Raw genomic sequence first — 12,648 nt, 5'->3', positions numbered from 1 at the left:
TCTGTTAACGGTCCCAAATGAATATTTTCGAAATTTTCTGTTTCAAAATCTGAATTTTTAAAATATTCCAACAATGCCCGTATTTCAACTTCTGCAAGTCAAATCAACATAACATCTAGATTGGATAATTGAATAAATAGCCTGTTGATGATCCTAGAGCAATTTTTTCGAAACATTCTGTTTCAGAATCAATTTTAAAATGTTTTAAAAAAGGTCATACATCATTTTGGCGGCTATGCAAAAATTGTTGTAATTTTCCAAGAAATATAGGTGAAAATAAATTCTGCAATTCGAAATAACCAAAAATTTTTTTGGGGAATCTCCGAAAATGCTCACGAAAGGTCAAAATCCACAAACAATTTTGGGATATAGGCATTGACGAACGGATTCACAAAACGGTTCCAGAAATTTTTGATTCCAAAATCACATTTTTAATATATCCCAAAATTGACCAGCCTTCATTTAGGTGATTCTGGAAAAGTGATTGGATCTTCGAAGAAATGTTGCCAAAAAAGGTCAAAAAATTCATAAAGAGCGGATTGAAGAATTGAGTTTTAAGCAGTTAAAAAAAAATCACAACAAATTTTGGGATACTGATATCGACGGGTTGATTTCAAAAACAACCTGTTGATTGTTCGAGACCAAGATTTTCGATTTTCGAAATTTTCGGTTTCTAGATCGAATTTTTTAATACATATTCCAAAAATTCCCGTATTTTATTTTGGTGATTCCGGAAAACTTGTCGAATTCTTCGAGGAATGTTGCCGAAAATGAATTGTACAAGTCGAAATCAACAAAAAAATCTTTAGGTAATTTTTGAAAGTACTTGGAAAAGGGTCAATAATTTCATAAAGAGAAGAATGAAGAGTTGAGTTTTCGGCCGAGTTTTCAAAAAATTCACAACAAATCCTAGGATATAGACATCGACGCGTTGATTTCAACAACATACTGTTGATTGCCCGAGACGGAAATTTTCGAAATTTTTGGTTTTTAAATCGAAATTTTAAATATTCCAAAAACGCCCCATTTAGGTAATTTTCGAAAGTGGTTGGAAAACGGACAACAATTTTATAAAGAGAAAAATGAAGAGTTGAGTTTTGGGCAGTTTTTAAAAAATTCACAACAAATTCTAGGATATAGACATCGACGGGTTAATTGTCCAAGAATAATATTTTCGAAATTTTCAGTTTCTGAATGGTATTTATAAAATATTCCAAAAATGCCCGTATTTCATTTTCGTAATTCCGGAAAACTTATTGGATTCTTCAAAGAAATGTTGCCGAAAATGACTTGTACAAGTCGAAATCAACAAAAAAATACCTTTAGTCAATTTTCGAATGTGCTCGGAAAAAGATAAAAAATTTCATAGAGAACGAATCCAGTTTTTGGCAGAGTTTAAAAAAAAAGAACTTTTAGCAAAGTTGCAAAAAAGCCATAAAAAATTCTGAAATTTAGATATCGAGGAACTGATTCGAAAAATATAGTTTGTTTAAAATACATATTCTAAAAATGCTCATACGTCATTTTGGCGGTTAAGGAAAAATTGTCTGTAATTTTCTAAGAAATGTAGGTGAAAATAACCTACGTTTGCATTTTGAAATAACCAAAAAATCTCTTTCGATAATTTCCAAAAGTGCCCAGAAGAGGTCAAAATTCACGAGCTCTTCTAGGAAATAGTGATCGACCAACCGATTCGAAAAATATAGTCGGTTGATGGTCCCAGAAATTGTTGATTCCAAAATCACATTTTTAATATATCCCTATATGACTCTACTTGATTTTGGTGATTCTGAAAAAGATCCTACAATAAAATGGCTATGAAATTTTGGAATTTTGCCACCTTATTGTAATGATTAATGACTACTCGTCGCTTGTCATATATGTCAATTTTCTTAAGCTTTTTCGGTGTGTTTGTTTTTCAGACAATTTTTTTTAGCTTGGTAGTTTCGTTGTCATTAAAATTTGTCAAAACTTCGAGTTGATTTACATGTTGAGAGGTAATGACGAACCAGTGATTATTATTTTCTACAAGTGAATAAAACAAACCAAATATTTCAGTAAAAGAAAAACGAATGAACTGGTTAAATAAAAATAAAATGATAAGTCTTCACAAAGTTAAATGTTTCCATAAAATCTTGAACTTCTCGCTCGTTATCTACTGTTTTTTTCTTAAAACACTGATAAACTGATTTTATCCACTCGAGTAATACTACAATAATTCCTTCAAGCTTATCGTAATAGGCACGTTACTAAGACAAGACGCCGTTTCGTCCAGACTGTTCGTTCTAATTTTTTATACATTCGTTCATTTCCCTCAAGAATTTTTCAGTATGTTTGTGTCATTGCCCGTGATAATTACAGTTTAGTGAATACAACGATTCGGAAAAAGGGTGGGCCACTTCATGTGTAAATCATTAAAAGAGTTTGCAACAAAAACAACTTAATAAATTACTACTACTATTTCATAACTTACTCCCAGAAGCGTATTCAAAATTTGTGTGTTTATTCAGTTCCGAAAACGATACCATCTCCCTCTACGTAATGAGCATTTTAATCATTTGCTAATTCATTATTCCGTTTCCAATTGAAAAATTTCGTGACTTGTTCTTTTAAAAATAACCATACTCGGTAACATCACCATATTTAGCATACAAACAAGGTAAATACCTAACCACAGTGAATCATAAACTCCATACATCGTGTTTAATCATAATCAGACATCCTAAAATACCCAGATCTCGGAAGTAATTCTCAAACTGCAGTTGCCATTAGTCAGAGTGTTAAGGCATGTTTACACGATGCAGATCTCGTCGACAAGTCACATTAATTAGTCATAAATTAAAGATCCACTAACACTGCAATTTCTCGGGCAAATGCGCTTACGAAATAGGTTATGGTGAGATCTTGTTTTTATTGGTAATAAAATTAAGTTTGTAATTAAACTGTCATTTCAAAAGGCTATTTATTATGCTACCAGCATAAATCAGCAATTCTTAAGTGACCGCTGAGATTGATTTGCTCCAATATTCCTAGAAACAACATTCATTCGATGTCAATTTTCATTAAAGTCGTCAAAATAAACGAAAAGCTAAGTAATGAGCGCAATGAGCTCCCATTGCAGCACATTTATATCGGAAATTTTCTCGGCTATGCAGTGGGCTATTTGTTGTCGGATGTTTTTGCCAAGATATCTTGAGCCAACGCCAAAAACAGCAAAGACCGTACCTCAACACGTATCCAAGACGCTTTAAACATAACATATTATTACAGTAATGACCACCGGCGGCTTCCAAACGCCATTATAATCATTAGAGGAAAAAAGAAGGCGATAATTGAGAGATTTACGTTTTTATGGAGGGATCGCGAGTAACAATAGACAACCTCGAATTAATTACGGAGAAACACCGGCACACGATTAATTATTTTGGTCCGAAGAAGACTTAACAATGCAGCAGGATTCGAGTTTCAGCGTTCCGAAACTAGAGCAATGCATTTACATTTTTATTCTGGGAAGAGGGCAGGATCGATCGGTGGTGGTCGCACGAAAACAAATCATCTGCCACAAGAGTCACCTGTCCCTTGTGATCAAGATCGGAACAATTTTATTAAAGAAACTACACTCGATGTTTATGTTTAGCGTTACATAAGACGATTCCAATAACATCAAAGTCTGCAAATACATTGTGTTTTGTTCGCGTTTTGTTTTTTAGCCTTCGCTTGGTGGAACCGGCGTTCGTAGAACAAATATTACATTGAATTAATCTTTTCAATGCAGCTTTTAGTATAAGAGATAAAGTTAATATAAAAATAGTGCTTACATCAGAACGAAAAATAGCAATGTTGAGGGATCATATTTACGAAAAAAATGTATCCGGTTGCCAAATGCAAGTAGAATGGATGCATTATATTTTATTTAGCCTTGTATTTAACGTAAATAAGTGTCATAGAATCGTGGGCACATTAGATATTAAAATATTGACGAATGGTGGCAACGCGATATTTCAAAATTAAGAAAAATATTGCCTATTGGAAATTCACTTTGGGAATTAGTTGTAGAGTTCAACAGATCGCTGTTTAAATTTTGCGTGGAAGAGCATATTAAATACATGTGTTCAACCATAGTTATGTTATGTGGCGTATGGTTATAGTTGTGAACAGTTTTAAAAAAGAACTTGGAATTTTTTGAGGATTTTTAGACAAGATTGTCAAAACCAAAATTTTTTTCTTATAAAAATTTCGAAAATTTTCGACCACCTTCGAAACTTTACCAAATACATTTTCTTATGCATTTCAACGAAGCTACTTTCGGCCTCACTTCTTCGATAACGACTACCATTTTCCCGGAATCGACCATTGAAATGTGATAATTTTTTGGACTGGATTTAAAAAAAAATGCATTTCATACAGAATATTTCTACAATCATGCACAGAAAACATAAAAACGCTATATTTCGAAATCTATATTCCAGATTTTTTTGAAGAATTTTAGATACATTTTTCAAAACCAAAATTTTTCAGTACTAGAAAATTTTGAAAATTTTCGACCACCTTCGGAACCTAACTAAATACATTTTCTTGTATATTTTGAACTTCGGAAGTTCCTGTCGACCTCACTCCTTCGTTAATTACCAAAATTTTTCCAGAATCGCTAATTGAAATATGCCAGGTTTTTTGGATTATTTAACTGCATTTCAAACCGAATATTTCTAAAATCTTGCCCTGGGACCACAAAAAGCTATATTTTTGGAATGAGCACGTCCAGATCTGTATTCCAGAATCCAGATGATTTTTAGACAACTTTTTCAAAACCAAGATATTTTAATACTTAAAAATTTTGAAAATTTTCCACCATCTTCGAAACTTGACTAAATACATTTTCTTCGACATTTCGACCTCCCGAAGTTTCTTTCGACCTCATTTTTTTGATAACGTCTACTATTTTTCCAGAACCGCCTATTGAAATATGACGGGTTTTCGGATTTTTTTTAAATTGCATTTCAAATTGAATATTTCTAAAATATTGCTCCTGGATCATAAAGAAGCTATATTTTTCTAATCAACACGTCGAAATCTATATTCCAGATTTTTTGAGGATTTTTTTTGACAAGTTTTTCAAAACCAAAATTTTTCTCTTATGAAAATTTCGGAATTTTTCGATCACCGTCGAAACTTAACCAAAGCCATTTTCTTGCACATTTCGGCATACAAAAGCTTCTTTCGGCCTCATTTTTCCTACCGTTTTTCCTAATCACCCATTAAAATGTGACAGTTTTTTCGATAGGATTTAAAAAAAAAGCACTTCAAAGCGAATATTTGTAGTCTTGCTCTCGAAAAGCCCTATATTTTTGGCATCAGCACGTTGAAATCTATATTCTAGATTGTTTTGCGGAGTTTTAGACAATTTTCTCAATCCAAAATTTTCCAATACTTGAAAATATTAAAAATTTTTGACTGACTTCGATATTTAACAAATTCAACCTCCAGAAGTTCCTTTGAGTCTCATATCTGCTATAGCTCTTACCATTTTCTAGAATCGTCCATTGAAATAACACAGTTTCTTGGACAAAAAGGAATTGTATTTTAGACAAGTTTTTCAAAATCAAAATTTTTTTCTCTGATGAAAATTTCAGAATTTTTTGACCACCTTCGAAACTTAGCCAAGTATATTTTCTTGCACATTTCGGCCTCATTTCTTCGATAACGTGTACCATTTTTCCAGAATCGGCTATTGAAATAATGCAGGTTTTTTGGATTTGTTTCAAATTGCATTTTAAATCGAATATTTTTAAAATAATGCTCCTGGATCATAAAAATGCTACATTTTTGGAATCAACACGTCGAAATCTATATCCCAGAATTTTTTGAGGATTTTTAGACAAGTTTTTCAAAACCAAAATTCTTCTTTTATGAAAATTTCGAATTTTTCGACTCCTTTTGAAACTAAACCAAAGATATTTTGGTGCACATTTCGACCAACAGAAGTTACTTTCGTCCTCATTTCTCCGATAACTTCTGCCGTTTTTCCAGAATCACCCATTGAAATATGACAGTTTTTTGGATAGGATTTGAAAAAAATGCACTTCAAACCAAATATTTCTAAAATCTTACCCAGGAACCATAAAAACGCTATATTTTTGGTATCAGCACATCGAAACCTATATTCCAGATTGTTTTGGGGAGTTTTAGACAATTTTCTCAAACTAAGACTCTTTAATACTTGAAAATTTTCAACCACCATCGATATTTTATTTAACTAATTCGACCCCAAAAATTTGTTTCAGCCTCATTTCTAATTTTTGTTGGGTAAAAAAACATGGGATTTTTAGACAAGATTTCCTCGAAGGAAAATTTCTTTCTTATGAAAATTTCGGAATTTCTCGACCACCTTCGAAACCAAATACATTTTCATTTCGACCTCCAGAAGTTACTTTCGGCCTTATTTCTTCGATAACTCCTACCATTTTTCCAGAATCGCTCTTGGAAATGTGATAATTTTTTGGATTGGATTAAAAAAAAAATGCATTTCAAACCAAATATTTCCAAAATATTACTCCTGAACCATACAAACGCTATATTTTTCGAATCAAATTTCAATTTAGACAAGTTTTTCAAAGCCAAAATTTTTTTCTCCTTTGAAAATTTTGGAACTTTTCGACAACCGTTGAAACTTAACCAAAGACATTTTCTTGTAAATTTCGACCTTTAGAAGTTACTTTTGGCGTCATTTGTTCGGTACCTCCCACGATTTTTCCAGCGAATTTTGCATTGAAATGTGACAGTTTTTTTGGATTGGATTTATAAAAAAAATGCATTTCAAACCCACTATTTCTAAAATCTTGCTCAACAACAATAAGAACGCTATATTTTTGACATTAGCACGTTGAAATCTAATTCCAGATTTTTTGAGGAGTCTTAGAGAACGTTTTCAAAACCAAAATTTTTCAATACTTGAAAATTTTGAAAACTTTTGACCACTTTCCATACTTAACTAAATATATTTTCTTGTAAATTTCGACATCCAGAAATTTCTTTCGGCCTCATTTCTTCTCGTACCAATCGTACCATATTTCCAGAGGCGTCCATTGATATGAGTTTTTTTTTAGGATAAAAAAATTGCGTTTCAAATTGAATATTTCTAACATTTTGACCCTTAACCATAAAAAGGCTTATATTTTTAAAATAAGCATTGAATTTTTAGACAAGGTTTTCAATGCCAAATTTTTTTTCTCTTATGAAAATTTCGTACCTTTTCGACCACCTTCGAGACTTAATCAAAGACATTTTCTTGTACATTTCGACCTTTAGAAGTTACTTTTGGAGTCATTTCTTCGGTAATTATTACCATTTTCCAGAATCGCTTTTTGAATCATGACAGGTTTTTTGCAGTTCGATTCGAATATTTCTAAAATCTTGCTCCGGGACCATAAAAACGTTATATTTTTCGAATCAGCATGTCGAAATTTATATTCTAGAAGTGTCTGAGGATTTTTACAGAACTTTTTCGAAAACCAAAATTTTTCAGTATCACTTTAAAACATTTACAAGATTTCAGGACATTCGGTGTTGCAGTTTGTAAGTTAAATCATACAACGTTATTGTATAATTTTGACTTCTTTTTGAAATCTGGACATCTAACGTAAAAAATAAGACGGATTCATGAACCACAATTATAAATGTGCGCTATTTTATAAAATTTACGTAGAAGTTATTTCAAAAAATATTGACGTGACGTCATCAAATTGTGGTTGAGGATGATGAGACAAATTTTGTTAGTGTTTTAGCATCCTCACGATATTTCTAAAACAGATTTAAAATTGCACAACAATTAGTAGTAGTTTCGGAGATAATCTGACAAATAAAAATGTCAACAGACCTACGTATCACAGATAAGCGACACAGAACAGATGACAGACTTATGGAAATGGGAGACCTACTTTTTCATACTCTTGACAGTCTTTAGGTTATGAAATAATGAGAAAACATTAAATTGGTAGTTTGACGTACGGATTCCATTACAATGTTTCTTTTTTCAAGATTATATAGGATGTCTAAAAAAAAAACGTCAAAATTGATTGTAGCGGTATCTTGATTCATCTAACTTTCTTGAAATTTTTTTGTCTCTGCCAACGAATTGATGACGTCATTCCAAAATACAAGTTTAAAGACATATTTAATGATATACATCCACTATTTTTAACGTTTCAGAGGCTTGGGAATTTCCTTTAACAGGTTGTTCAGTACTGTACAAGTGTACAGAAAATACGTGAAAGGTAACTTGCGAGAATTCTGATTACGTCAAAACGAAAATAAAATAAAGATCACGACCTGTCTTATTATAACTTCCCCGTCGGGAAATACAACAATTTTAATAAATACCGAGAAGTCACTTTAATTAACATTTTTATGTTAACTGAAGCGGACTGAACAACAACTTTTTATCGACTTTATAGTTTCACAAAATTATTAACGTGACCAATAATAATTCTAATAAGTAAGTTTAGATAACAAACGAACTTGATTCATTATTGCAAACGAGAGCAGAATTCTTTTGCTTAAACAGCAAGTAGAAGACATAATGTGAAACCGGTCAATATCAGTGGCGTATCTGTTACCAATCAAGAGCAGGAAACGAGTGCATTTTTAAAAACTGATTCATTCTAGTAAAAAAGAGGCTTCCATTTTCACAATTGGAGATCTTGTTAGGTTCGTTGCACCCTTGGATACAATTAAAATTTCGTACATAAAGGTTAACTAAAAAAAATTCATAATCCGTGCGTGATAACGTCTTGCAAGATTTATCGTTTTTAAAGACTGCAATTTTGTAATACAGTGATATGACACAAAAGTGGGGCATTTCACTCAAAATAACAATAATGAAAACAGTTATGACCGTTATTTTTATACTAATTTTCCACGTGTGTTGCAATGTTCTCTACACACCTCGTTTTAATTGCAAATATTTTGTAATTTCTAATTCAAATGAAGTAGCAAAGATATTAAATAACATCATTTGCAAAACACTCTAACCGCAGATATTAAAAACACAACCATTTTTTCCTTAACAATTACAGAAATGAATTTATTGCTTCGTTTCATCACAGTGCATTAGCTTTTACGCTTTAACATGCATCATATTTACTACTTGGGTTAATATTCCTCACATTACGTATCCAACTTTATAATTACTGTGACAACGATTTTGACCCAATTCCCAACTTTCATTAATTAAAGTATACCACCGTCCCCCACGGTGTTACGCCACTGCGCTGCAGCAGCAATAAAACTCGCTATCGTTATTACAATAGCCATTAATAACTTTCTAAAAATCACAACCAGAAATCGACTGCACGAGCATTGTTAAAATATTTACTCTCCGAGTGCAGCCTTCCACGTACCCACCACTTCCCTACGTTTTTGCCCACGTTTTTGGGCCTCGCAAGGCCATCGCCCCATTTAAGTTACGTACAAATGCCTTATCAGTTTTCCTGCAAATAAGCCGCTGCACGCAATAAAAAGCCGAAATCCAACGGAATGCGGCATTTATCGGGTCAGATTAAGATCGCGCTTAAAAAAAAACCGATCACAACAGTCCGTCAGATAGCAGTTGTAATTACGAAGTCGTACGAAAGGAACGTAATTGCGGTCTGGATCTACTTCCCTTATCGTTACGTGTAATTGAGAATAATTTTATTTTGAGCGTTTGTGCAGCTAATTCTAGCGATAGTTCCAGTGGAAGCGGTGCAGGTACGCGATATCCCACCTTTTTCTATCACATGGTACAAACGCGTTTTTGCACCATCACATGGCAAACGAAAGAAGTTCTAGTCGGACGTCGCGCATTTTTGACTTTCCGCGCTTTTGCGAGTGTTCGTCGGTGTTTGTGCGTGTTGTGTGATGTTCGCGGGTGTCCGGTGGTGCCGTTTTGGGCCGGCGTGGGGCCAGCGGCCGACGTGATGGGTGGGTGATGGGCTAGTGGGCAGTGTTTTGTTGGGGGCGAAACGAAACGAGAAGTGGCGGTTTCTGGGGGAGGATTTCCTTAAATGGTGAATTGTGGCGGCCTGGGCAGCGGGCGCTCTGGAACGGTCTAATTTCGTCTGGATTTTTTCGATTATTGGCGCCGACCTTAGGCTATTTACGTTTTCCTTCATAAAACTAGACGTTATTAACGCTTTATTTTTGTAACCTGTCGCCAATGACATCGCAACTTTCGTGAAAACGTGCTGAAAACACTCGATCCCGGCTGGATCTGTGTCAGTAGAAATCGCTCGCTATGAGAAAAAATTCGTGGTTTTGCATATCCGATAACGAGAAAATAAGAAAGACAGAGCGTGGGAACAAATGTCGCTATTTTGTTTTGCTTGAAAAGCAGAGTTTCCTTTCGTTGCTGGCGTGGTTAGCACCAATTAGTAAAGATCGCATGAAGTCCAGAAAAAAACTCAGTCTGTATGTTTCCAAGTTCGTGAGATAGGTTATTGATATAAAAGCCTGATTCAATGGCATGTTAAACAATCTACATGCATGTTTGTGACGTTTTAGGACGATTCGACACAAGAAATTTAAAATTTGTAACAATTAATATGCATAAAACATCGTTAATTAGAAAAAGAAATATCTTCAAAATTCTTGGTTTAAATTTAGAACGGAAAGGCAGAGTTCCTGTTTCAATGATACGAGGTGCACTTGCCCTAAATTTAGCTCTGTGTGAAACGAGTGTTAAAAATACGTACTAAACAACAATTTTTTAGAGAAGAAAATTGTGCTACTAAAATTAAAAAATAGCTGAACACGAAAAATTTTACCAAATATGTCAAAAAAAAAAAATTAACGCAAAGCTACAACGGAACCTACAGATGCAAAAAATAAACAACTGAACATTAAGAAAATAAAACGCTAACCAACGCTAATTTATTATTTTAAATTAGAAATAAATCTGATATTCTTTCCATCTATGTTGTTTTTACTTTTGCTTTTTTTTTAAGCTGACGTCATCATTTTTTTGGAGGGAACACATATAATTATATTTTGATTACAAATTTACCGTGCTTACGATAACTTTAAAACGTCTACAAGATTTCAGAGCATTCGGTTTTGCGGTTTCTGATTTAAACAATGAAATAAATTGACCGATTCATTAATTTTTTTGAGTCACCCTGTGTAAGCAATAATAAAAAATGTGAATGGAATGATAAATCACAAGTCTGGATATATCATATTTTGCACATTTTAGATAGGATTTATTTGGCAAAATTTTGACATGTCATCGGTTTTTAGGGGGATCGTAAACGGATAAATTTTGATTAACGATTGACCATGTTTCCGATAACTTTAAAACGTTTGCAAGCATTGGGTTTTGCAATTTCAAAGTGAAGTTGTAAAATGATAATAATATTTTGATTTTTTTTGTTCCATTATTATTGGAGAAAATATCTTTGAAACTAACACAGATTCATAATCTTGAAGAGATTTGAGATAGGCACTTTTCTGGACTGATTTGACCCAGTTTGAATCGATTTCAGTAATTTTTTTATCGTTAAAAATGGTGAAATTGCCAAAAATATGTAAAAAAATCTGTTATTTGAGGAAACATATTTCAAATAAGCACAAAATCAAAATGGTAAATTTTAGTGGAGAAATCTTGATTTTGCAATTAAGTTCCGCCCCTCGCTCTGACAACGAATGAAAAATTCATCACATTTGAAGTTAGGGAGGGGGAAGGGGGGGGGGGCTTATTTTTTTATTTTTTTTCTTGACATATATAGTTTTCTTTCAACAACATATATGTACGTAGTTTTCTTTCATGAAAAGAAACAAAAAATATACTTAAATATGGTAAATTTTTAGAGAAGTGTGCAGGATAAAATTTACCATTTTAAACATGTTTTCAGTTTTTTGTTATGAAGAGAAAACTATGTGTATTAGAAAGAAAATGCAAAATATAAGCCCCACCCACCCGCCCTATCTCAATTGTTACGATTTTTCCTTATTTGTTGTGAGCCAGGAGGAGCGGGGCTTAAGTGTAGCCCTTTTTTTTTTGTAGATCATAATTTTCTAATCACAAGATATTTAAAAACATACTGAAAATGGTAAATTTTTGTTGGGAAATATTAATTATACAATTAAGCTCCGCCCCTCGCTCTGACAACGAATGAAAAATTCATCACATTTTTATTTTTTGAGTTTTTTTCCTTGAGATGTATAGTTTTCTTTCAACAACATGATACTTAAAAACATGTTTTACATGGTAGATTCTTGTAGAGAAATAAGCATTTTGTAATTAAGCTCCGCCCCTCGGCTCACGGCGAATAAAAGAAGTCACAATTGAGATGAAGGCGGGTGAGCGGGATTCGTAATTTGCTTTTTTTTCTTAATATATGTACGTAGTTTTCTTTTCATGACAAGAAACAAAAAATATGCTTAAAAATGGTAAATTTTTAGAGAATTGTGGGGAAAAAATTTACCATTTTAAACATGTTTTCACTTTCTTGTTGTGAAGAGAAGGCTATGTGTATTAAAAAAAAATGCAAAACATGAAAAAATCTCGACTTCTATAGTAGAAATTCAACGCGGATTCATAAACTACAAGTGGAGGAGTGTGTTATTTTTAATTCAGTTAAAACTCAAAGTCTGTCTGGCACATTTGAGGGTTCG

At 33.0% G+C, this 12,648-nt stretch overlaps 1 protein-coding gene across 3 annotated transcripts in view; it reads left to right on the top strand.

Moving 5' to 3' along the window:
* The window catches only part of LOC135133459 (pleckstrin homology domain-containing family G member 5-like), a 224,982-nt gene that overhangs the window by 83,901 nt on the left and 128,433 nt on the right, over positions 1-12,648 (top strand). The window contains exon 1 of one of the 3 annotated variants that reach the window (XM_064061857.1): positions 9,500-9,957. The exons of 1 other annotated variant lie outside the window; for it this stretch is intronic. Coding sequence is in view for 1 of the 2 variants with exons in the window: in XM_064061860.1 (XP_063917930.1) it covers positions 10,041-10,043 (3 nt within the window). In the remaining variant the exon portion in view is untranslated. Of the gene's footprint in view, positions 1-9,499; positions 9,958-10,023; positions 10,044-12,648 lie in introns of those variants that run through there. One more of the 3 variants, XM_064061860.1, reaches the window with a different exon arrangement.

The sequence above is a fragment of the Zophobas morio genome, unplaced genomic scaffold, assembly GCF_036711695.1.
Source record: "Zophobas morio isolate AGI-343-1 ecotype UQ-CSIRO unplaced genomic scaffold, CSIRO_AGI_Zmor_V1 ptg000022l, whole genome shotgun sequence".
NCBI classification, from domain to species: Eukaryota; Metazoa; Arthropoda; class Insecta; order Coleoptera; family Tenebrionidae; genus Zophobas; species Zophobas morio.
The sequence above is the reverse complement of the archived record's forward strand: the minus strand, read 5'-3'. Positions and strand labels throughout refer to the sequence as shown.